This window comes from Parasteatoda tepidariorum, chromosome 5 (assembly GCF_043381705.1).
Source record: "Parasteatoda tepidariorum isolate YZ-2023 chromosome 5, CAS_Ptep_4.0, whole genome shotgun sequence".
Taxonomy (NCBI): Eukaryota; Metazoa; Arthropoda; class Arachnida; order Araneae; family Theridiidae; genus Parasteatoda; species Parasteatoda tepidariorum.
Window position 1 is genome coordinate 57999268 of NC_092208.1, and position 22385 is coordinate 58021652.

The window sequence follows — 22385 nt, forward strand, 5'->3', positions numbered from 1 at the left end:
ATATAGGTACTGGGGTAATAGGTTTTCTACCTTTTTCTGTAAGTTCTTTAATATCACCATACTACGCATTCATGCTATTTAATATACAGCGTTTATATTTTTATTATTTTTATTGTTCATTCAAGGGAGGCTTCATACTTTTAGATTTACCATAATATAAGTTAGAAGTTCATCTCATCGGAACATAGGTTAACTATATAGTATAATTTAAAATATGATATTCAAATTTTACCATAAATTTTCCATACTTTAAGAGATAACTTCAAATTTATTTAACTAGTTGTTGTTGAGTTTCCACTATTTAAGATGATGGATATACGTTTAAAAAGCGTACATATCAATATTATAAACACGTGGTTTCATATACCTTTTAAAATAGGAATTCGGTGACGTTATCACCATACAGTGGGAAATTATTTACGTTAATTTAACCAGTGATAATCTAACATACGAAAAGTTAAATCATTTATAAAACGTTCGGTGAAACAGATTCATAATTTTTTTATGGCTGAAACTAGCATATTACTCATTTTATAAAATATTCATCAAATTCTACGGAAAATTCTTTCTTCGAGATGTAGTGCGTGAAAAAGTGGGGATGAGGATCAGTTCAAAATTTCGAACTTGTAAAATATACACGCTCCCACACATACAATGCTTAAAAAAAAAGCGGTTTATCCTGAATAATTTTTTGGTTTAATGATCGGGTATTGGCATTGACGTTTAGAGACTCGATCTTAATAGCTTGATGGGTGTTTGCATTTTAGCGCATTTATATTGCCCATAACAGCAGCATTTATCACATGTTAGCCTATTATCTTTTCTTTCAAGCTATAATTTCGATTTATTTACTTTTATTTGCAACAGTTTGATTCGTATCAAAATCTGACTAGCCTTAAATGAAATATTTCACACATTCTTAAATTAAAATCCCTGATTTCAATAATTTACACAAATATTGCTTTTAGTATTTTCAGTTTTTTCAATCGTAAATGTATTTGGAAAAACACGTTATTATATCGAAACTGCATATTTGGATTAGATAGTGTTTAATGCACACACTCGTAACTTCATTTACATATCTGATTGTACATAATAAAAAGTTGCAACCAATTTTATCATCTCGGAGCAATTTCCGAATTTTGAACTACAAATTCATATTGATAGATCTCATGCATAAGATACACAGATTATATAAGATGCAGATGACAAAAACGTGTTAGATAAATTATATACTTTAAAATGCATTTATAAATGGTATTTATTTATATCGTGTTAGGATAAAGAAGAAAAAAATAACTATCAGCTATATTTTTTGTATGATTATAAAAGAAGATTGTTTTTCTGCCTGGTTAATTATATAAATGAATTTCATAAAACACGGAAATGTTTGTCACTAAGTATAAAGTGTTTCGAATTGATAAGCTCCGATTAGAAACATATTTATGTAACTGACCTTCGCATCTAGTAAAATAATTTCCTTTTTAAAGAAATTTCCTCGTAGCTATCATTTTAAAATGGGAGTTCTGATTATTTTCTTCTATGATATCATTTTGGCAAGTTATCTGTTTCCTGAAACTGCCTATTTAAGTTCTCTTATTTTCGAAATTTCATAAGTATTCAAAGTTGTGGAGTAATGATGGAGTTGACAACAGCTTTACTATTTACGTGCTTAATTGCTTTTATTATTTATTTGATTGCTGGACGGGATGTTCGCAAATTGCCTCCGGGTCCTTATGGATTACCTTTCGTTGGTTACATCCCATTCATGAGCTCTAGCCCGTATTTGGACTTGCAGAAATTAGCGAAAAAATATGGCAGCGTTTTCAGGCAAGTGTTCTATTTTTAAAACTATTAGTTCAGTAAAATTAAAATTCTTATTGACGTTACGAAGGGTCATGTATCCTGCAAAAAAGGTTAATTTTTTTTAGTATTATTTTCTTATCCCGCGCTCACTGATAGTTCCCTTAAAGATGATATTCACGTTTATGTTTTGAAACTTACTGAATATCAATTTGTCCGTCTTTAACTGCTCGATCAAAATTAAATATTCCTAGGGCTAGTTTTATTAAAGATTAAATTAAAAATATTTAAATTTATTCCATGAAATGAAATGAAAGGAAAGGGTGAATGTTAAAAAAGAAATACCATTTATTTTTATTCTAAATTAACGGTACTAAATTGCTAATAAAATTAATTGATTATAAAGCTAATAAATTATAAAATCAATTAATTATAAAACTAATTAATTATAAAATTAATGTATTATTATAAAGCACGATCTTTTGAAGTACGGCTTACACCGCAAAGTTAGACCCGGCATTTGGTTTTCTAGTCGAATCAATGGCTAGCGTATATGCAGAATAGTTTTGAAAAGAACGCTAACAATTCGGGATATAACCACATTTTTTGACCAAAATTAATTAAAATCATAAAATTAGCTAAAAAAAAAATGCGAAATAAATAAAAATAATTTTAATGGCATGGTTGCTTTTGAAACATATATTATATGACAAGTTAGAATTGTAAATTATTCTTCGATTACAAACTGAAAAATTAATGAATTTAATAATTTTTTAGTAATTCCTAACACTCCTCGAATATCCATAGTCTTGCTAGCTCTCTTCTAAAAGTGGGCTTCGCCTATCGGGGAGCTGTAGCTCTCATTTTGGAAACCTATGACCGAAAAGCAGGGGTATTATATTTTTCTGGTGTGGGGACCCTATAATATTTTCAAAAATTTTGTGCGGTCCAATAAGCATTTCACAAATTCGGCAAACGCGTGTAACTGTTAGTTTGAAGTGATTAACTTTAAGACATAAGACAATGTGAAAATTTTAGATACGTAGCAAACTTGAAAATATAATAAAATAATAAAAATGCATCGAAACTTTTTATTTTATTTGTTTTTATCTTTATCTAATTTAAAATACATTGTGTAAAATTATTTGGTAATTTCAAAGCTAATGTAATAAATTGAAGAATATTAAAATTGCTTAAAATTTTGGCGATCCCTTTTAAAGGTCGGAACCCACAGGTTTAAGAAATTCTGATCTAAACCATCATTACTGATTGATTAGACAGTAGCTTGGATGATTTTTAGTAATTTATTCCATGTTTCTATTCGGAGATCGAATAAATATAAGTTAGATCAGTTTTTTCTTCTTCTTCATTTGTTGGCCTTTTTTCATATTTTTGAGTAAACATTTGTTTTTGCAGATTGCGTTTAGGTACTCAAAACACTATAGTTTTAAGTGACTATCAAGCTACTAAAGCTGCTTTTTTTCAAGATGCATTTATGGGAAGACCACCTGCCAATCCTTTTGACCTCAGCAAAGAAACTTTAGGTAACTAAAATTACTATCATCAATAATAATTTGTTATCATCTTCTTTCAGCAAATGAAAAGTAATTAGAAAGCAACTTATATTTTTCTTCTAAAAGTCCTACCTTTATTGTAATTGAAAGTTAGTACTGTAATTGAAAGTGTTATTGGAAAAGGATATAATTAATTTACAGTTTTATTGTCAAATTTTGTCTCGTTCCACGCATCCAGTTTTAATTATAATAGTATTGAATTTATTTTCACATTTATGAGAGGAAAGTATTGTAGTCAAAATTTTGGTTTCTTTTCGACTATCTATAGTTCTAAATTAGCAATTAGTGCTCTGAGATGGATTAAAATACAAACATAACTTTTCTTCTGATCGTTCTCTTTTTTTTCTCTCTTTTTTTGAGTTACTATTAAAATAAGTTCATTAGAGTGTTACAAATTGTCCCTTAAATGATTTTTTTATAACCAAACACTTTTAATCTTTCATTAGAAACCGGTGCTTTCAATGAATTACCATGGAAAGAGCAAAGAAGATTCTCCCTTCACATGCTCAGAGATCTCGGATTTGCAAAAACCCGAATGGAAGAGCACTTGAAAGTAAGATATTTAACGATTGTTTCAAAGCAAGATATAATTATTTAAAAGTTAAGATATAATCTAGAATAATAAAATGAAAGTTTTGCACCTTTGTGTTTTTCTTATAACCAAAGAACCGTCTGTACCTGAAATTTAGACAGTTGCTGCAGGGGGTAAATTTAGACCCCAAACCTAAAATTTGTTCGAAACTAATAAGTAGTTTGAAAAAAAAATAGAATCTTTACATTAATTTAAAACGATGGTTAACACTCAAGCAAAGATGAAATTCCATTTTTCAACCGATTCTACCGAACAAACATTTTGAAGATAATATTAGGGGTGTTTGCTAGCTTATAGCTCTATTTGATCAAAAGAAATTTATTGATCGTTCTTTAATATTTAATTACTTTTTATTCGTTGTAACAGATTAACTAAGTGATAAATTTGAACTTGGTAGCATAGGCAAATTGTGCGGCATGATAGTGTAACAAGTTATTCCAAACCACGTGTCTGTTTTGTTTATAGTTATGCCTTTAAAACATGTTTCTATAAAACTAAATAAACTAAAATCAACGAAAAGAAGTGAAAAAAATAAGTAATGTATGAAAATCGCCTTTCTATTATTGGCGTCAGTGATGGTCAAATAATTTTAGTAATACGTACTGATTGAATTGAAAAAGTAAGCTACATACTAAAAAGTGAAATTGATGGAGAAATGATACTATTTTGTTTAGGAGAAACGTACAAAATTGTCTCTATATTATTGATACCAATGGTGTAATTAATTTTTTGTAATAGGTACTAATCGAAAAAAAAAGTTATGTATTAAAAAGCGAAATTCATGGAGAAAAGGTACATATTCTTTTAGAAGGAAAGTTAAAAATCGTAATATTATTTTTCAAGAAAAATGATGCTTTGTAATTTGGCAGCAATTTAAATAAAAAAAGCTATCTACAAAATAGCAAAATTAATGAAGAAATGGTACTAATTATTTTAGTAGAAAATTCGCCATACATTTACTGCCGCCAATAATGCTTAATTAATTTTGGTAATCACTACTGATATTTGGCGCAGTTTAAATATGTGCCAAGTACACTAATGCAGGTACTAAGTGTTATGGTATATGAAAGCGAGATCTAAGAAGCATTTAAAAGTAAGATCTTTATCGGGCATCTTTCTGTACGATTTAACAAGCATTTAAAATGTATAATCTTTAACGGTTGATCTCAAAATTAGATCTAATAAGTAAGTCATAGTAAGATATAAAATGTCATGTGCTTTTTATAACTCACATTTCCGTCATAATAAACATTTAACAATGTCTGTAGAAACTTTTCCAGTTTTATGCCTTATATACGCAATGCACAATGAAACACCTTAAAATTCAAGAGCATTAAACCCTCTTAAAAAAACTTTTGCTTGTAAAATGCCTTTCCCTACAGCTAACTGGGAATAAAAGGAAAATAGTAGGAAAAAATTGTACCATTGACAATTTTTTATAAGCTTTTTATTATTAATATGGAGTTTATATCTTTAAAATCAATGTTTTTTTCATAATATCACATGAGATTTTCTGAAAAATTGATATCTATTTCGTTTAGCTACTGATTAATCTAAATGAGTTATATTGTTAAATAATACTGGAAAATATTAATAGGATTTTTTTCTCTGTAACTTTTCTCTTTTGTCTACAGGGTAAAATTAACCCCCTCAAGAGTCGGATATATATAGAATGCAAATACATTTGTATAGAATGTAAATACTTCAAAATACATATGTTTTCTATTACAATATGATATTTTCTCATTGTCTCAGGAATATTTGCTAACAGCTTCCATCATAATGCGAGAAATCGCAATTCAGAGGGATAAATAAGTAATTATTTGTAGAGGTTAAAATAATATTGTAAAGTAAACATGAAATTAATATTTAACTTTTTTCATAGAATTTTTTTTTTTAAATATAGGTAATAAATTACATATTTTTTTAAAATTCATTTCATATTATTATCTTATTTCTCCCTTACTTTTTCTAGGAAGAAATTCATGATTTGTTAGAACATTTGGAAGAGTTTGGAGGAAAGCCAATTGTTCTTAAGCCTCATTTAGCTCCTAGCATGTCTAATAACATAGCCACGCTTGTTTTCGGAGAAAGGCTAAATTATGATCATCCAGTGCGTCGAATGCTGGATAAGGGTTTAAGTGAATCAGCTGCAGCTGCTGGACAAGTTGCATGGGAACTATTTTTTCCATTCCTAGCCAGCGTTGTAAAATTGTTCGGCTTCAGTGGAGCTGCTAAAATTGCTAAAACTCAAAAAGAAACAAGAGATTATATCATGTAAGAGCATATATTACTTAGATGTATTAGTATTTAATCTTAATTAATTACGAAACTTAAAAATATGATATTCACTTCTAGATTTTTCGTTTTGAAGCAGCAATAAATAATCCATCCAATAGTCTGTCCATCCAATTAGAAATAAACTTTACGGATAGGATTTTTTTTTTTACATTTACGGCTTTGAAACCGTAAATTGTCAATTCGCATGATTGAAAAAGAGCGAACTTTATCACTATTTGCAACTAGCATGTTTTCAAAACTATAAAAATGAGGAAATTTTACCGGAGATTGGAGTTATTCTTGTTAGGCTTTCCTTCATGTTTGGCGTTTAGGTAATGTATAAAAAAACGGACAACCCAGAATTAACTTTTGTTCTAATGATCGGATCTTCACGTTCTAGGACTCAATCTTAAAGGTTCGAGGGGATGACCTGAAATATGCTAATAAATTGGAACAGAGGATATTTTAAGTTAGGAAATCAGACACAAAACATACTTTCTCTAAATAAATATACCTTTTTTCGATGGATTGAGACTCCTGACCCCCTAAATTGAGAGGGTAGCCGCAATCTGGGAAGTATTGTTTCCATAGTTTGGTTAGGAGAGCGGTCTAAAGTTTGGATCTCTTACTGTTAATTTTATTTTTTGCGGATTTCGCCATATTTTGAGAACTTTTTAAGTGAATTCAAAATGCTTGTGCTTAATTATTAAATTCATATATCCAAAGATAATTCTAGGCAAAATATCACTTTTGGAAAGAATTTATTATTTTATTTTAAAATGGTCAAAATTTTTGAATTGTAAGGTATGCAATTCTTTACATTATTTTAAAGAATGCAATTTTACTTAACAAAATACAAAATTTGAGTGGAATCGGTCTTATAGTTCCCGGTAAATCAAATTTTAGAAACACAGTCTCTTTAAAATTTGATTTCCTAGGAATTATACAACCGATTTCGCTCAAATTTTGCATTTTGCCTTGCATAATTACAATCTTTAAAATGGTGAAAAAATTGTATACCTTACGATTCAAAATTTTTCTGACAGCTCTCAAATAATATAGCAAAAAATAAAAATATTTACTATTATTAAGTCACTTTAAAAAATATTGCTGCATAACAAAGCAAACCGTTCTTCAATTTTGCTTCAATATTAGCAATTTTTTTTCTAAAATTGGGTAAAATAAAATGCAATAATCAAATCTTTAATCTTTATTTTCATGCTGTATATGTTAAGATTCAATTTTAATCAAACTTTTCTGTAAAAGTAGCACTTTATTAAGATTGTAGGATGTTTGCACGCTATTAGGGTCTAACCTTGACCTAATTTTCAGAAGTTATATCAAAATATAAATAATATTAGCTCCCTTATAAATAACAATAGTAATTATGTTCGTATACAAATGCGACATTTATTATAAAAGTAAGTTGAATAAATTATATACAGTTTATAACTTATTTTCATTTATCAAAGTTGCTAGGGTTAGGTTTCATAGTGAGGTTTCAATTTATTAATAAAATTAAGTATGATTATGCAATAAGAAAAATACCTACAAATATTTTTAAAAATGTACTTTTTTTAAGTATAAATTGAAAGTTATAAATCTGAAAATATACAGAATGTTGCCATATAGGCCATCACAAAATTTAAGACTTGTTTTCTCAAAATTCAGCATGAAGAACAAAAGATTTTAATTTTTACTCAATGGATACATTAATAAATGATGTTATGTTCGTAAAGATAAAAATTAGACAACGAACACGATACTTAAAAGGTTTTCGTTATGTTAATGTGTTTAAAAAAGAGATAATAATAATTTTTTTTGGATTTATAAAATAAATAAAAGTTTTGATTTATTTTAATACGTTTAATATTTAGTATTTTACTACTAAAGCATTTTATGTAAAAAAAATTTTTTTTTCAAGGAAACAAATTGATCAACATGAGCAAACTTTGGATGAAAACAATATAAGAGATTACATTGATGGCTACTTATTAGAAATACGAAAAAGAAATGACAAAGCTTTTTGCAGTAAGTGAGATTTTCTTTATTACGTAGGTAATTTTCGTAGGTGAGATTTTCTTTATTACTCACTAATGGTTGCTTTGAAAATAAAAGCTAATTGATATTTAAACTAAGGAAGCCCCACCTAAACTTTATGTTACAAGTTCTCGAGTGACGAAGTTAAAATAACATGAAGATGGACTTTAAATCAAATTGTGAACAATTATTAAAAAATAAATTTTTTATCATAAAAATCATTTTTAATGATATATATTTTTAATAACTTTTTGTGCCAATGTTAAACTTCGGAAACATTCTTTAAGAAAAAAATGAGTAACACGATTATGTATCCTTTGTCATATTTACGGTAAATATTTTTGTTCTTTCTTTTTTCAAATACTGTAAATATTTACTGTAAATATTTCTTTCTTTCCTTTTTATATCCATTTCTTCCTGTTCCATTATTATTATGCAGGATGAATTTCTTAATTAATATCAGTGGATTACTAACTTTAAATAAACCTTATAAGCGAAATAATTAGAATAATGTATTGCAAATGTTACTGCCTGGAAAATTGTCGAAAACTATAAAATAAACTTACACTATTTTATTACAAAGTCAATGATTAGGTAGAATAGTTTTCTCATTTTTAAAACTAGGATTAGATCATTATTCTGCTTTACAATCTGCTAATTTCAAAGTTGCACAGAAATTTGAAATCGATTCGGGAGAAGTTAAAACACCCGAATTTTAACATTTTTATTTATGTAAATCCGTTATNTATTCAATTCTAGGGTAAGATAAAGTTAGTTCTTAGTGTTTAGAGCTTTTAATAGCATTTTTTGTATCAATTATTTTATTTCAAATGCTGACTGAATATAGTTTCATTTTAAATTTCCTGTAAAAGATGATATAACAAATTATTATAAAAATAACAATAACTAAAAAATGGTAAGTAAAAATAACTGTAAAATGGTAAGTAAATAACAGTATTGTGTTACTTGATAATTTAATACCCTGCGATTACTTTTAACTTAAGAAACATCATTTTTAGCTTTAAATATCGAATTTTGTATAATTATGCCAAAATCGTAACAATAACAGAGAATAATATTAAGAAAGAATGATAAATTGATATTATCGGTAAATAACTTTAAATAAAGAATAAATAAACAACTCTAGAAGATATTTTGATATTCTTTGTATAATGAGGATCATATCATGTGATTTTTCTGTCCAATGAAAATAAAACACGAAACACTGAGACGACAAATATTTTTTAATACGAGAAATGACAATAAAGCAGTATTTACTTACCTTGTAAGTATCAGTTTTTAGCCTTATTCCAGTGAAACTTTTTTACTATTCAGTCATGTACTATAAATATTTTCTTTATGCTAGAACCTGTACTTCAAGACATGGTTGGAGCTTTTTTCGGAGCTGGGAGTGAAACAGTACGTCTTACATTGGATTGGCTTACACTGACCATGGCGTCTTTTCCACATGTTCAAGAGAAAGTCGTGGCAGAAATAGAAACTGTGATTGGCCGAAACCGTACCCCTTGCTGGAAAGATCACACAGACATGCCCTACACTGAAGCGACTATTATGGAGCTAATGAGATGGCGAACTATTATTCCCATAAACGTTCTGCGATAGTAAGTAATTTATCGAAGATTAGCATTTGACCAATTTCCAATAACGCTTTAAACTAACAATGATCCACTGCTTTTTGAAGCTTTTATTTCATTTGTGGGTCATATTTTATTTTATTTTATAACCAGCGTTGAACAACCAAATCGATTTTGAGTTTAAGACTATCACTATTCAATTCTGCAGCCTTCGAATTTGGAACTCAACTCAGAAGACAAGAGAAATTCCAGATCAAGTATATGAATAAACTGGCCTTCTTGGAGGACTTTTTGATGGAACCTCATTTGTGTTACATGGAGAGGAAAACCACTAAAGCTTCCCACTGTTAGCCAAATGGCAACGAAATTTTAGCCTTATTAACCGCCTACCACTGAGGACATTATGCGTCGATGCATTGTTCGATGCGAGTGGGGAGCAGAATTCACAAGAACCAGCCACAGATGAGATTCGAGTCTCGGTCACTTCATTGGGTGTTAAAAACTATCTCCTGAGCCACCGCGTCGCTGTGCGGTATATTTGTAAAAAAGTTATCATAATAATCAATTCTTTCATCATTTTAATCAAATACGATTACTTTATTAGAACACTGCACGATTATCAGAACAATTTGAGCCAGTATTCCGATAAGCTCCCTTTTTACAAGTTACACCATTATTCCCATATAGGCAATGAAATATTTTATGTATTAGGCTGTTATTTAATGGTAAATAGGCTGTAATTTATTCCTTTTTCAGTACTTTGGCGGATACAGAACTGAATGGTTACTTTATTCCCAAAGAATGTTACGTGGTCGCCAACTTGTGGGATATTCATCACAACCCTGAATATTGGGGAAGAGATGCAGAAGAATTTCGTGTTGAAAGATTCTTAACGGATGACGGGAAGCAAGTGAAAAAATCGGAATATTTCATTCCATTTTCAATTGGTAAGTAGAGCTCTAAAACATCTATTAGACATCCAGCATAAGGAAAAAAATTCTTATTTACCATTTTACCTTAACTTTTTTCCTGCATTAAAAATGAAAGAAGATGGAAAGACGTGACACAGTCTTCCGTCTACTGGAAGATGAGTACGATACTCTTGAATTCGAACTCACGTTTGTTTAAAGCAACGTTGATTTCGTTTTCATTTTTTAAAAAAACTGAGGCCTTTCTTCATGATAAGAGAATGCACCTACTTCATAAAAAGCAGTAAAAGGCACTTTATGGAGATTAATTAAGCATAGCCAAAATGTTATGAACTGTCTCAATAGTTATAAAAATTGCATATTATTTTCTAAAAATCTTTAACGTTTGTTTAAAGCAACGTTGCTTTTTTTCTTTCTTTCTTNGAATATTTCATTCCATTTTCAAATGGTAAGTAAAGCTCTGAAACATCCATTAGACTTCCTGCATTAAGAAAAAAATTCTTATTTACCATTTTACTTTTACGTTTTTCCTGCATTAAAAATGAAAGAAGAAGATGAAAAGAAATGGCACAGTCTTCCTTCTACTGGAAGATGAGTACGATACTCTTGAATTCGAACTCACGTTTGTTTAAAGCAACATTGATTTTGTTTTCATTTTTAAAAAAAACTGAGGCTTTTCTTCATGATAAGAGAACGCACCTACTTCATAAAAAGCGGTAAAAGGCACTTTATGGAGATTAATTAAACATAACTAAAATGTTATGAACTGTCTCAATAGTTATAAAAATTGCATATTTTTTTCTAAAAATCTTTAACGTTTGTTTAAAAAAACGTTTGTTTTAAGCAACGTTGCTTTTTTCTTTCTTTTTCTTTTTTTTGTCGTATGCCTGTTAGGCAGTGGGGGTGCGATTGTTTCTGTTTTTCAGTGGCGCCATCTATGGCCAGGAATTCGACTTCTACCACGCCGTTCACGCAACCACAACCCGTTTATAGGGCAGGTCACATACACACACATTCACACACAAAGGAGGAGGGACATAGAACACACAGAGAGAAAGGGAAACTTCCATGCCTGTCCGGGATTCGAACCCAGGACCTTTCTAGGTCCTGGGTTCGAACAGGCAGGTACCTGTACCTTTCCTGCAAGGACAGGTACCTACCGGTACCTGCACAGGCCGGTCGACAACGTTACTTTCGTTAATCTTTTTAAAGAAACTTTTTTTCATGATGAGAGTAGGTGCCTATTTCATAAAAAGCAGTAAAAGACACTGGGTGGAGATTATCTAAACTTAACCAAAATGTTATGAACTGTCTCAATAGTTATAAAAATTGCATATTTTTTTGCTAAAAATTTTTTATTTCATATAACTAAAAGAATTTTGAAGGATAGCATAAAAAAAAGAAGAAAAAAAAGTGAGAAAAACTTTCCTTGTTGTTTCAATTTCATATCACCTTACACTGAATCGTATTTCGATTTCAAGACAGTTTTAAAATCAGCAAAAAATTTTAAAAAATTTAAAAGAATGAAGTTTTATTTTTAATTCACACATAATAAGCCTGATAAAAGTTATAATTCTCTAAATCTAGTTGTAGAAACTCATAATGAATTGTATAGGATGATAAAATTCATTTGCGTTAAGATAATTTCATTTAAAAATAATATTTAGTAATTATTTAATTATTAATGATTGAAAGATTTCTTAATAGTAAGATATAAGAGTAAATAAATAAAAATTACCGCATACTAATATAATTTTAAGTTCCAAATTACGAACTTAAGTTAAATCGTTTGAATAATTTCAAAAATATTCTTTACCAGAAAAAAACACAATGATTTATTATAAAAAAACATGAATACCACTTTTCTACATATAATTTTTAACGAATTAAATTCATTTTATGAGTTAAAATATAGAATTTATAAAAGATATGATACTATATGATGAATTATGCAAAGAAAATATATCTTTTATTTACTGAGAAACATGAATTATTAGTGTAAATTAAGTAATATGCGTGTATTATTTATTATGTATATTAATAGATTCATATATTTATTTATTTTTAGGGAAGCGGCAATGCCCAGGAGAATCTTTTGCAAAAATTGAAGTTTTCTTGTATTTTGTTTCAATTCTACAGAAATTTAAGATCTCTTTATCGCCTGGAACAAAGCCCGATTTTGATGGAGTTTTAGGGATTGGTCTTTGTCCAAAGCCACATGAATTGTGCTTGACCAAGCGGAATTGATTCTACAGTTATACTTGAACACTTGAAATTTGTTTTTGTGGGAAATAGAGCTTTAATTTTTTCATATGTTATTTTACTTCATCTTATTTCATCTTCCTTAATAAAAATATTTTCCATTTCACTAAGTTCGATGCTTTCTTTTTTGCATTTTCATTGAGTTACATGTATTCTAAATTCAAATTCATGCAATTTTAGTATAGTAGAAAAATATCATATCGGATAAAAACAATTAATTAATCCTTCTTAAATTTGATTACCAGAAAACGTGGCTTAATTTTACACATTAGTAAAAGAGTTAGAACTTTTTTTTTGTTGAGGAAACCGTTAAACTTTTTCTCTCTCTCTTTTATTATTTATTACCCGATGCATTCTAGAGAAATGATGGAATTAGTCCGAGCGAGAAATGGAGAACAACATATGCTGACTCCCGTTTACTGAAAAAAAATGTCAGGTTTGGGCTGATTCAAACTGATTACAAAGTTTTCATAAACTTTTTTACTGCTTTTAAACAATCATTTGACACAGTTATTAAGAATAAAAAATGTAAAATTTATTAATCAATTGTGATAAAAAGGTTTTAATGTCTAATTTTCTTGTTTAGGAATAAAAGGCCTAATAGCTAGTTCTCCAAATTTGGTTTTTATCCGACATACATCTCGGGAGGACTCGGACTCTAAAGAACCTTATGTATCTCAGGCTCGGGTGGGCTCGGATTAAAATTCTTTGAACTCGGACAAGCTCGGACATACATAAAAGCGAGTCTGAACTCATTTCTAATGAATACCTGTTCTTAGTACAGGGCAAATAAAAATAAACAATCATCAAATTGGTATTAATTCACCCTACGAAGTAAGGCACGAAACTGAAAGACATATACCGACACAATTAATTAGGCTGAAACTTTCTATTTTTAATTATTTGTTACCTTCCTGGAGGATTTATGCTATTAGACAAAGCAAAAAATAGTTTTAGAAATTCATTCTCTTCCATTTGGTATAATGCTATTGTTGATGTAAACTCTTGATAATTAAAAAAATACCGTAAACAACAATTTTTTCCGATACCTATCCCTTTAGGTAGGCCGTAAAAACTTATTTCCTCTGTACCTATAGTAGATATCTTGGTACCGATATTATTATTCTTAGTACCTATTAAAACATAACCTATTACTAAATTTAACTAAGCGTCATTGGTATCAATAATAATAAGGTATTGTTTTATGGTTTTCCTACATGAATAAGAACCTTTCATTAGTTAACTTAACTTTTTAACTCAAAAGAACTTTTTTATTTCAATTTGTACTTACAATCTAAATCAATAATACCATAAATTAATTAATCATAATTCTCGAAAACAATTATTAACGCCACTAATATTTTCATGATAATTTTTGATGAACGAACTAATATTAGTACTTATTTGGAAGATCATAAAAAATCTAACTATTATTGACACCAGTGTTTTCAATTAAATGTGTTAATAAATACTACTGGTATTTGCATTGAGCATACCAATATATGTATGGTTAATATAGGTACTGTGGTAATAGGTTTTTTCTACCTTTTTCTAAAGTGTGGTTTAAGAACTTTAATATCATCATACTACGTATTCATGCCATTTAATATACAACGTTTATATATTTATTATTTTTATTGTTCATTCAAGGTAGGCTTCATACTTTTAGATATACCATAATATGGGTTAGAAGTCCACCTCTTCGGAAGAAAGGTTAACTATATAGTATCATTTAAAATATGATATTCAAATTTTTCCACAATTTTTCTATCACTTAACAGATAACTTCAAATTTATTTAATTAGTTGTTGGTGAGCTTCCATTATTTAAGATGATAGAAATAAGTTTTAAAAGCGTAAGAATCAATATTATGACCACCTGATTTCATATACCTTTTAAAATACGAATTCGGTGATGTCATCATCATGCAGTGCGAAATTATTAACGTTAATTTTACCAGTGATAACCTAACATACGGAAAGCTAAATAATTTACAAAACGATCTTTGAAACTGATTATTAATTGTTTACAGCTGAAACTAGCAAATTATTCATTTTATAAAACATTTGTCAAATTCTACGGAAAATTCTTTCTTCGGGACGTAGTGCCGTAATCAATGGAGAGATTTTCTAAGTAGGTAGTTAGATGCCCAGACTCCTTGACATATACGCGAAATTTGATGAGGGTCAGTTCAAAAGTGCAAATTTGTAAAAGGTACACTCATACACACATAATATGCTTTTTTTAAAGAAAGAAAAAAAAACAGTTTATCCTGAATAATTTTTGATTTAATGATCTGGTATTGACTTTCAAGGACTCGATCTTAATGGCTTGAGGGGTGTTTGCATTCTTTAAAATGATGTAAAAACCGTATACCTTACAATTTAAAATTTATTCGACTGTTATTAAATAAAATAATCTCATTTCTACACGTTAATTAAGAGACCTTTTACTATTCAAGTGCAGATCTAAAATTCAACAGCAACAGTACATCTTAATCCGGATCCTTTTCCTCCAAACTTTTTTAAAAAGTAAGAATAACAATTTTGATACATCCATAATTCAGGGAATCCAGAAAAAATTCTGGAAAAAATAAGTTAAAATTTTATTAGTGGGTAAATTTTTTTTTGCTACTTTGCATATTTGCAAAACTGCATACACAATGTTATATATACACTGATACACAACATAATGTAAACAATAGAATATATGCAATAATAAACACAAAATCATCTAGATATATATGAAATGAAATGGCTGAAGCTTTAAATTGCTATAATAAACACTTTATGATATTTTCGTTCAGAGCAGCAATTATCCTTCGTACCGAAATGACAGTAGGCGCCAAACTAACAAAACTATATGCGGAAAACAGCATTCCCTTCAATGTTTAAACTAGCTCAGACGGTGGTCAATTAAGACAGGCATCTCTGAAGATGTGCAAAGCGATTTTCGAAATTGACTTGTAGTTTTGAGAAATGAAAATTCAAAAACCTGTAGTTACCTTTTTATATGTTAGATTAGAGAAGACAGTAAATAAAATCCAATTCAAGCACAGCTTTGAAGCTATGCAAAAAGGTGCGATAAAGGGTTAATGCAGAGTCAGGTTGATTGATTAACTGACTTTTGCAATCGTCTGGGTGCTTTTACCTTCTCATCGTAGTTTAATTTGAATGATAAGATTTAAACGATAAATAATAAGTGTTAGAAAGATAATAAACACATTTGTATTAAGCTATTTCATACAACATTTTTGCATATCGCATGTTAAGATAAAAATAAAATTTTGACAGTCATGTATCATTTCCCATACGGTCAATGACTCGTAAACAAAAGACTATATTTTGATTATGATTTAACAATTTAAATCAAGTTTTTGCAATTATTTCATGCTGCTGAATAGACAAAAAAGTATTTGGAATTGATAAGTCTCAAATAAATGCGTGCTATTGCTCGCGTGCAACGAAAAAGCTTCCTTTTTTGAACATTACAGTGTTATCTATATTTTTTTTAAAAAAATTATTTATCTCCCTATATTGTTTTACTTTGGCAATATGTAATCAGATTTTTTATAAATGACTATTTAAGTTCCTCTATTTTCTAAATTTCATAGCAGTAATAATGGAATTGACAACAGCTTTAGTATGTGCGAGTTTTATTGTTTTTATTATTTTTTGTATCGCTACATGGGAAACTCGCAAACTACTTCCTGGCCCTTATGGATTACCTTTCGTCGGTTATTACCCTTTTATGAGTTCTAAGCCGTACTTAGATTTTCAAAAATTAGCAAAAAAATATGGTCCCGTTTTCAGGTAAGTTTTATTTACTTTAAAAAAAATATTTTAAGTTTTTAGCTTAATATTGCTTTAGTGCTTATTTTCAAATTTAGATTTAAGTACTTTATTTCAAATTTAAAGTTCAGAAGTAATTTGGGAATATTGAATTTCTTAATAACTATTTTGAAATTCAAAATTTTGTAATCGTTTTCTAATTTCGTTGGGAAATTATTTTTCGTCTGTTATTTTTGTGTTTTACTGTTTCGACTGTCGTTTTTCGGCTGTATCTTTTTAGATAAATTGTTACAACTAATGTTAGCCACTAAAAAATAAAATCACTCAGTAAGTTTTTTTACAGTGTTTTTCCTTATTGTTTATAATTATACGTATTAATTTATTTTGCCAGTTGTTATAATATTATTCATTATAATGTGTATAACTGCGTTATGTCTTATGAGTTCCGAATAGCATTTATTTATCAAAAATTTGTTTTACAGAACGCGTTTAGGTACACAAAGCATAATAGTGCTTAGTGATTATCATTCTGCGAAAGCTGCATTTGCTCAGACTGCATTTATGGGAAGACCACCGGTCTCACTTTTCGAACTGACCAAAGAGACCTTAGGTAACAATACTATAACTACTAATAATAATTTATTTTTCTTATACATCCTACTATTATTTTAAGGTACGAATCCCATTTTTCTCTTCTGACAACTATTTGAAAATATTTGTTTGGTTTAAGTGTCTGATGAAGAATTTAATTGCTTAAGAAATAAAATGATCTTATAAATTGAGTCAAATGCAAAAGAATTAAATAAATGTCAGGAAAAAAAAACAGTGGGAAGATATATCAGTAGTGTGGTTTGAGGTCATGAATTCGTATTTAACTAAAACAACTAATTTAAATACTGAGACTAAATATAGCTGTTGTTGTAAATTAAATCCGTATTCTGCGATACTTCATACTTAGGAGAATTATGGCAAAACAGCCTTTCTAACACTTGGTAAATATTTAGAATGCTTTTTCTAGTAAAATTGCTAAAATATTTACTAATGAGTTTAACTAGGTGGATTTTAGTTCCTGTTGTAGTGATGAAAAATTGTTTATTTTCACTGGACTATTAAAATTTTTTTGCATCGAAAAGTTTTATACTGCTGTTTTGCACCTCCCTGGCTTTACCACTTCACTCTAATTTCTTAGTTCTCCCGCTCAGCTTCTCTGTTTTGCTGTTTATTTCTTCATGATCACAGTAACAATGAATCCCTAAATGAATGAACTACAGAGCCTCTAAATTCCTGCACTATATCCCTACTCTGCGGCTCCCAATTGATTCGCCCATACTGGAATTATTATTAAGGTAGAAGTAAAAAATAAAGAAAGAACAGTATTTCCTTCAGAACAATTTCTCTAAGTTCTCGATTCCAATAACTGGTTTAGAAAAACTTTTTGCTCTTTTTGGGACACTATGTAATGGTTTATTACTTTTTAGAAACTGGTGCATTTAATAAATTGCCATGGACAGATCAAAAAAGGTTCTCTCTTCACCTTCTAAGAGATCTGGGATTCGCCAGAACACAAATGGAAGAACATTTACAAGTAAGTTATTTAAGTTGAATCTCGTATCAAATTCCAGATTTTGCATGATGATATCAACCTATAATAATGTCATGACTGGGCTCTTGAGTGATAAAAGTAATTTTTTTGAGTTATTTTTCTTAAAATTGAGAGAGTATGATTTAAAAATTTACTTTAACAGAAGTTAGTAGAAACTAACGCGTTTGAACTCAAAAATCAACTCAACTCCCCGATCCTTGAAAACTGATAAAATATTCACTTTTTTATAGGTTTTAACCTCATAGTTCTAAGCCTAAATAATTTGGTAATTAGCTTTATTCATTTCTCATAAATGTTTTATTATTGTTTGCTGTTTTTGGCCCATTTCTGCATTTTAGATCAAACAGTATCATTCCTGAATTTCCCGACTGAGGATTTCGACGCTTAAAGACTTGTTTTNATCTTCGCTTTTGCATCAACAAGGTTTTATTTGTTCCTTGAAGTTTCTTATTTAATATATTCAGTTTTTCAAAGATATTGACTAAATAACTCACAAATGCTTTACCATCGACTGTAAACAGATACTTCATTTCAGGTTTGTCACTTAAAAAATCCCTCAGTCACATAATATTTATTGACCGCAATTATTCAAGAATTTGCTTTTTTCTTTCGATTTTGTCACCGAAATCTCGCGTTGCATTTAAATGGCTCAGAGCAAAAGGTTTAAACTCATGTCGAGTCCATTTTTGAATTGCCCCCCTTTGCAATTAAATTGCCCCCTAGTGGGGCGTGGGCCCCACGTTGGGAAACACTGATCTAGAGTATTGATAGTATCAATACTCTGTCTAAAGTAAACTCAAATAATGTTTTTTCTTCTTAATATTTCCGCCATAATTCAATGAGGGAATGTTATCGAAAAAAAAAGAACCGTATTATCAGATGTAAATTGATATTGTTATCAAAATCCAGACTACTCCACTTTTTTTCTTGATTTCAAACGACATAAAGTTATAAATAACTTTTTGTTAAATTGAAATAAGTGATACTTGATAATTCTGTAGCAATCTGAAAAATTACTTGTCCATTTTTTAGATCAAATAGCTGACTGTAACGAAATCTCTTATCTCAAAAGACTGTTAAATGAATAAATGTTTTTCAAATTCATTCGAAATTAAAATATAATTAATTTCGATTTAATATTTTCCTAGTTTTTTCTATGCAATTTGTAAATAATTTCTTCTATGCTCTCTTTATTTAGGAAGAAATTCTTGATTTGTTGAATCATTTCGAACAATTTGGAGGAAAGCCATTTGTTCTTAGACCCATTTTAGCATCTAGCGTCTCCAATAACATAACCTCACTAATCTTTGGACAAAGGCTTAAATATGATGATCCAGCCCGTCAAATGTTGGACAAAGGTTTGGGAGCAGCAGCCGCTGCGGCTGGACAAGTAGAATGGGGGCTGTTTTTTCCATTTCTAGCGAAATTCATGAAATTATTAGGCTTTAGGAAAACGACTGAAATCGCAAAAACCATAGAATACACTAAGTAAGAATAAGTCTTTTTCTAAGTAAGATATCCTAACTTTTAATCTACGTATTATATTTGATATAGAAATTAATTATATAAGAGCAATTTCGTTTCTTTTCCTATGAGTACGGGAAGAGGAAAGTATTACATGTTTTCAAACAAAAAGATTTGAGCAAAATTAGTTTAAATGTAAAACTGAACATCTAATAGTTTTGTGATAGATTACTCACAGTTAGTGTGATGTTTAGTTCTTAAAAATATAAGGAATTTATCTACAGAAATTGCCAAATGAATTTAATTCCAAAATATGCATTTAAAAAGAAATTGACAATGTTTTCGGATAATTCAAAAAAGTAATAATAAAAATTTATGCAGCATCTATTAATGATATGGAGTATTTTCGTACAAAAATAAAATTAAATTACGTAATTGATGAGTGTCTCTTAGGGTTTTGATCTTTCTAAATCTTTCATGTATTTTTGTCAGATTTGTACGACTTTCTACGGACGGTAGGTTTAGAGGGAGCTGAGAGACTCTCACTAATACCATGCATTCATATTTTGAAAGCATGTTCAAATGCAATTAAAATAAAATTATTAAATCAAAGCAACCTAAAATATAAACAATCAACATTCTGCCCCTCAGCGGGCCGCTGTAAAATTACAAACTTTGATCAATCCGCGACAATAAAAAGGTTAAGGAGCACTACTATAAAGGGCTCAAAATGACGAATTCTCAGGAGATGAGGGGTCGCTTTCCAATGCGGTGAACTGGGTTCAAATCCCATGAATGGCTGGTAGATACGAATTCCGCACCCGGCTCGCATCGACCACAGTGCTGACGTAAAGTTTCCTCAGTGGTAGCGGGATTATGGGTTAGAGTTCCCTTGCCGTAGGGTAACTGTGGGATAACACACACGCTGGTTAAATCCATCAAAAAGTCCTCCACGAAGGTAAATTTCTCTCTATACTTGATCTAGGAGCTCCCATGTCTTCTGGATTGTGTTCAAAATAGCAAGGTACGGAGTTGAACTTTAGTAGTCGTAAACCCAAAAATTGGATTGGCTGTTCAACAATGGTTAAAAAATAAAATATAAATAGTTAAAAAAATATTTCTTTATAGTGTGAAAGTTAAATTAAAAATGTGTAGATCGAAAAATACTGGAAGTTCAAACTTAAGATTGTAAGTTATGGAATATGACAGATCAAACCGAGAGAGAAAATCTTGTCAAAAAGCCATGTTTGTATAGTAAAGGCTTTTCTGATTAAAAAAAGAAAAGAAAACGAGAATTTTTTGTATTTAACACCAAAATTTATGATATTTAAATTGTCTTATAATTTCTTTCTGTATTATGCTAATGGCTTATTGTAAATTGTGGCTTTTAAAATTACAGCTCAAACATAATACAAATAAAAATAAAACACTGGTAAATAGTTACTACGCCTTACTCTAAAGAACCATGATAAAATGTCTTCAAAACGTGAAAAAATCACTTCAAAACGCATTCAAAATGTCTTTAAAACTTAAAATTTATTTTACCAATTAAAAAATGTTAATTATCATTATTTAGTCACTAATTTTAGGAGTTTGATGGCTATGCATTTAACCAAATAGAATGATAATAGACCTTAGTTACTCTCCGATGGTTTATTTATAAAGGTAGTTACTATATACATTTGAATTGTTTGATATGATATAATTATGTACATATGAAGCCATTTTTATGATTGTTTTTTCTTATTTTATCTGCTAGCTTTGATAGAAAATTCTCATTTTAGAAAACAAATTGATGATCACGAAAAATCTTTGGATGAAAACAATATACGAGATTACATTGATGGTTATCTAACAGAAATTCAAAAAAGAAATGATAAAGCTTTTTGTAGTAAGTTTGATTTTTTTTTTCGTGATGAAATGAAACACATTCTATCCGGAAATTCGGGTGGAAAAAAATTATTAGCATTGGCTGAAAGGATTCTACTTTGGCACTGAGAAGAAAAGTCAACTGCGTATGATAATAAATGATAACCTTATCATCTAACTAAATACTAAATAACTAAATGGAGATAAACATTTAGTAATTGTTTATAAAGTAATTATGGAAATAAAGAAAAATATAAATATACAACGTACCACAAAAAAAGGAAAACAGGCCACCTTGAATAACTTTTCATCTAATGATTTTATCTTAACATTTTAGGACTCAATCTTAAGATTGATTCATGGGGACAATCTCAAATATGCAAATTAATCAATGCAGACGATATTTAACTTACGAAATAAGACACAGAAACGTACTTTCTCTGAGTAAGCATATATTTTTTTTGTGAGAGATTCGGATCTCTGACCCCCATAATATAGGGATTAGTTCTCAAACTGGGAAATATGGTACGCATAGTATGATCAGGAGAGCGGTCCAAAGTCTAGGCCCCTTAATATTAATTTT

At 29.3% G+C, this 22385-nt stretch overlaps 2 protein-coding genes across 2 annotated transcripts in view; both read left to right on the forward strand.

The window, feature by feature from the left end:
- Window positions 1-22385, forward strand: part of LOC107457225 (uncharacterized) — a 43326-nt gene that overhangs the window by 14287 nt on the left and 6654 nt on the right. The window contains exons 9-14 of the mRNA XM_071181057.1: window positions 13662-13762; window positions 16664-16887; window positions 17349-17476; window positions 18345-18451; window positions 19668-19957; window positions 21718-21824. Coding sequence (XP_071037158.1) covers window positions 13662-13762; window positions 16664-16887; window positions 17349-17476; window positions 18345-18451; window positions 19668-19957; window positions 21718-21824 — 957 coding nt within the window. The remainder of the gene's footprint in view (window positions 1-13661; window positions 13763-16663; window positions 16888-17348; window positions 17477-18344; window positions 18452-19667; window positions 19958-21717; window positions 21825-22385) is intronic.
- On the forward strand, window positions 1176-13185 carry LOC139425712 (cytochrome P450 18a1-like). The gene is made up of 8 exons (XM_071181490.1): window positions 1176-1830; window positions 3220-3347; window positions 3824-3930; window positions 5945-6246; window positions 8174-8280; window positions 9656-9911; window positions 10641-10831; window positions 12882-13185. The coding sequence occupies exons 1-8, from the start codon at window positions 1637-1639 to the stop codon at window positions 13058-13060; spliced, it is 1464 nt and encodes a 487-aa protein (XP_071037591.1). The 5' UTR covers window positions 1176-1636; the 3' UTR covers window positions 13061-13185.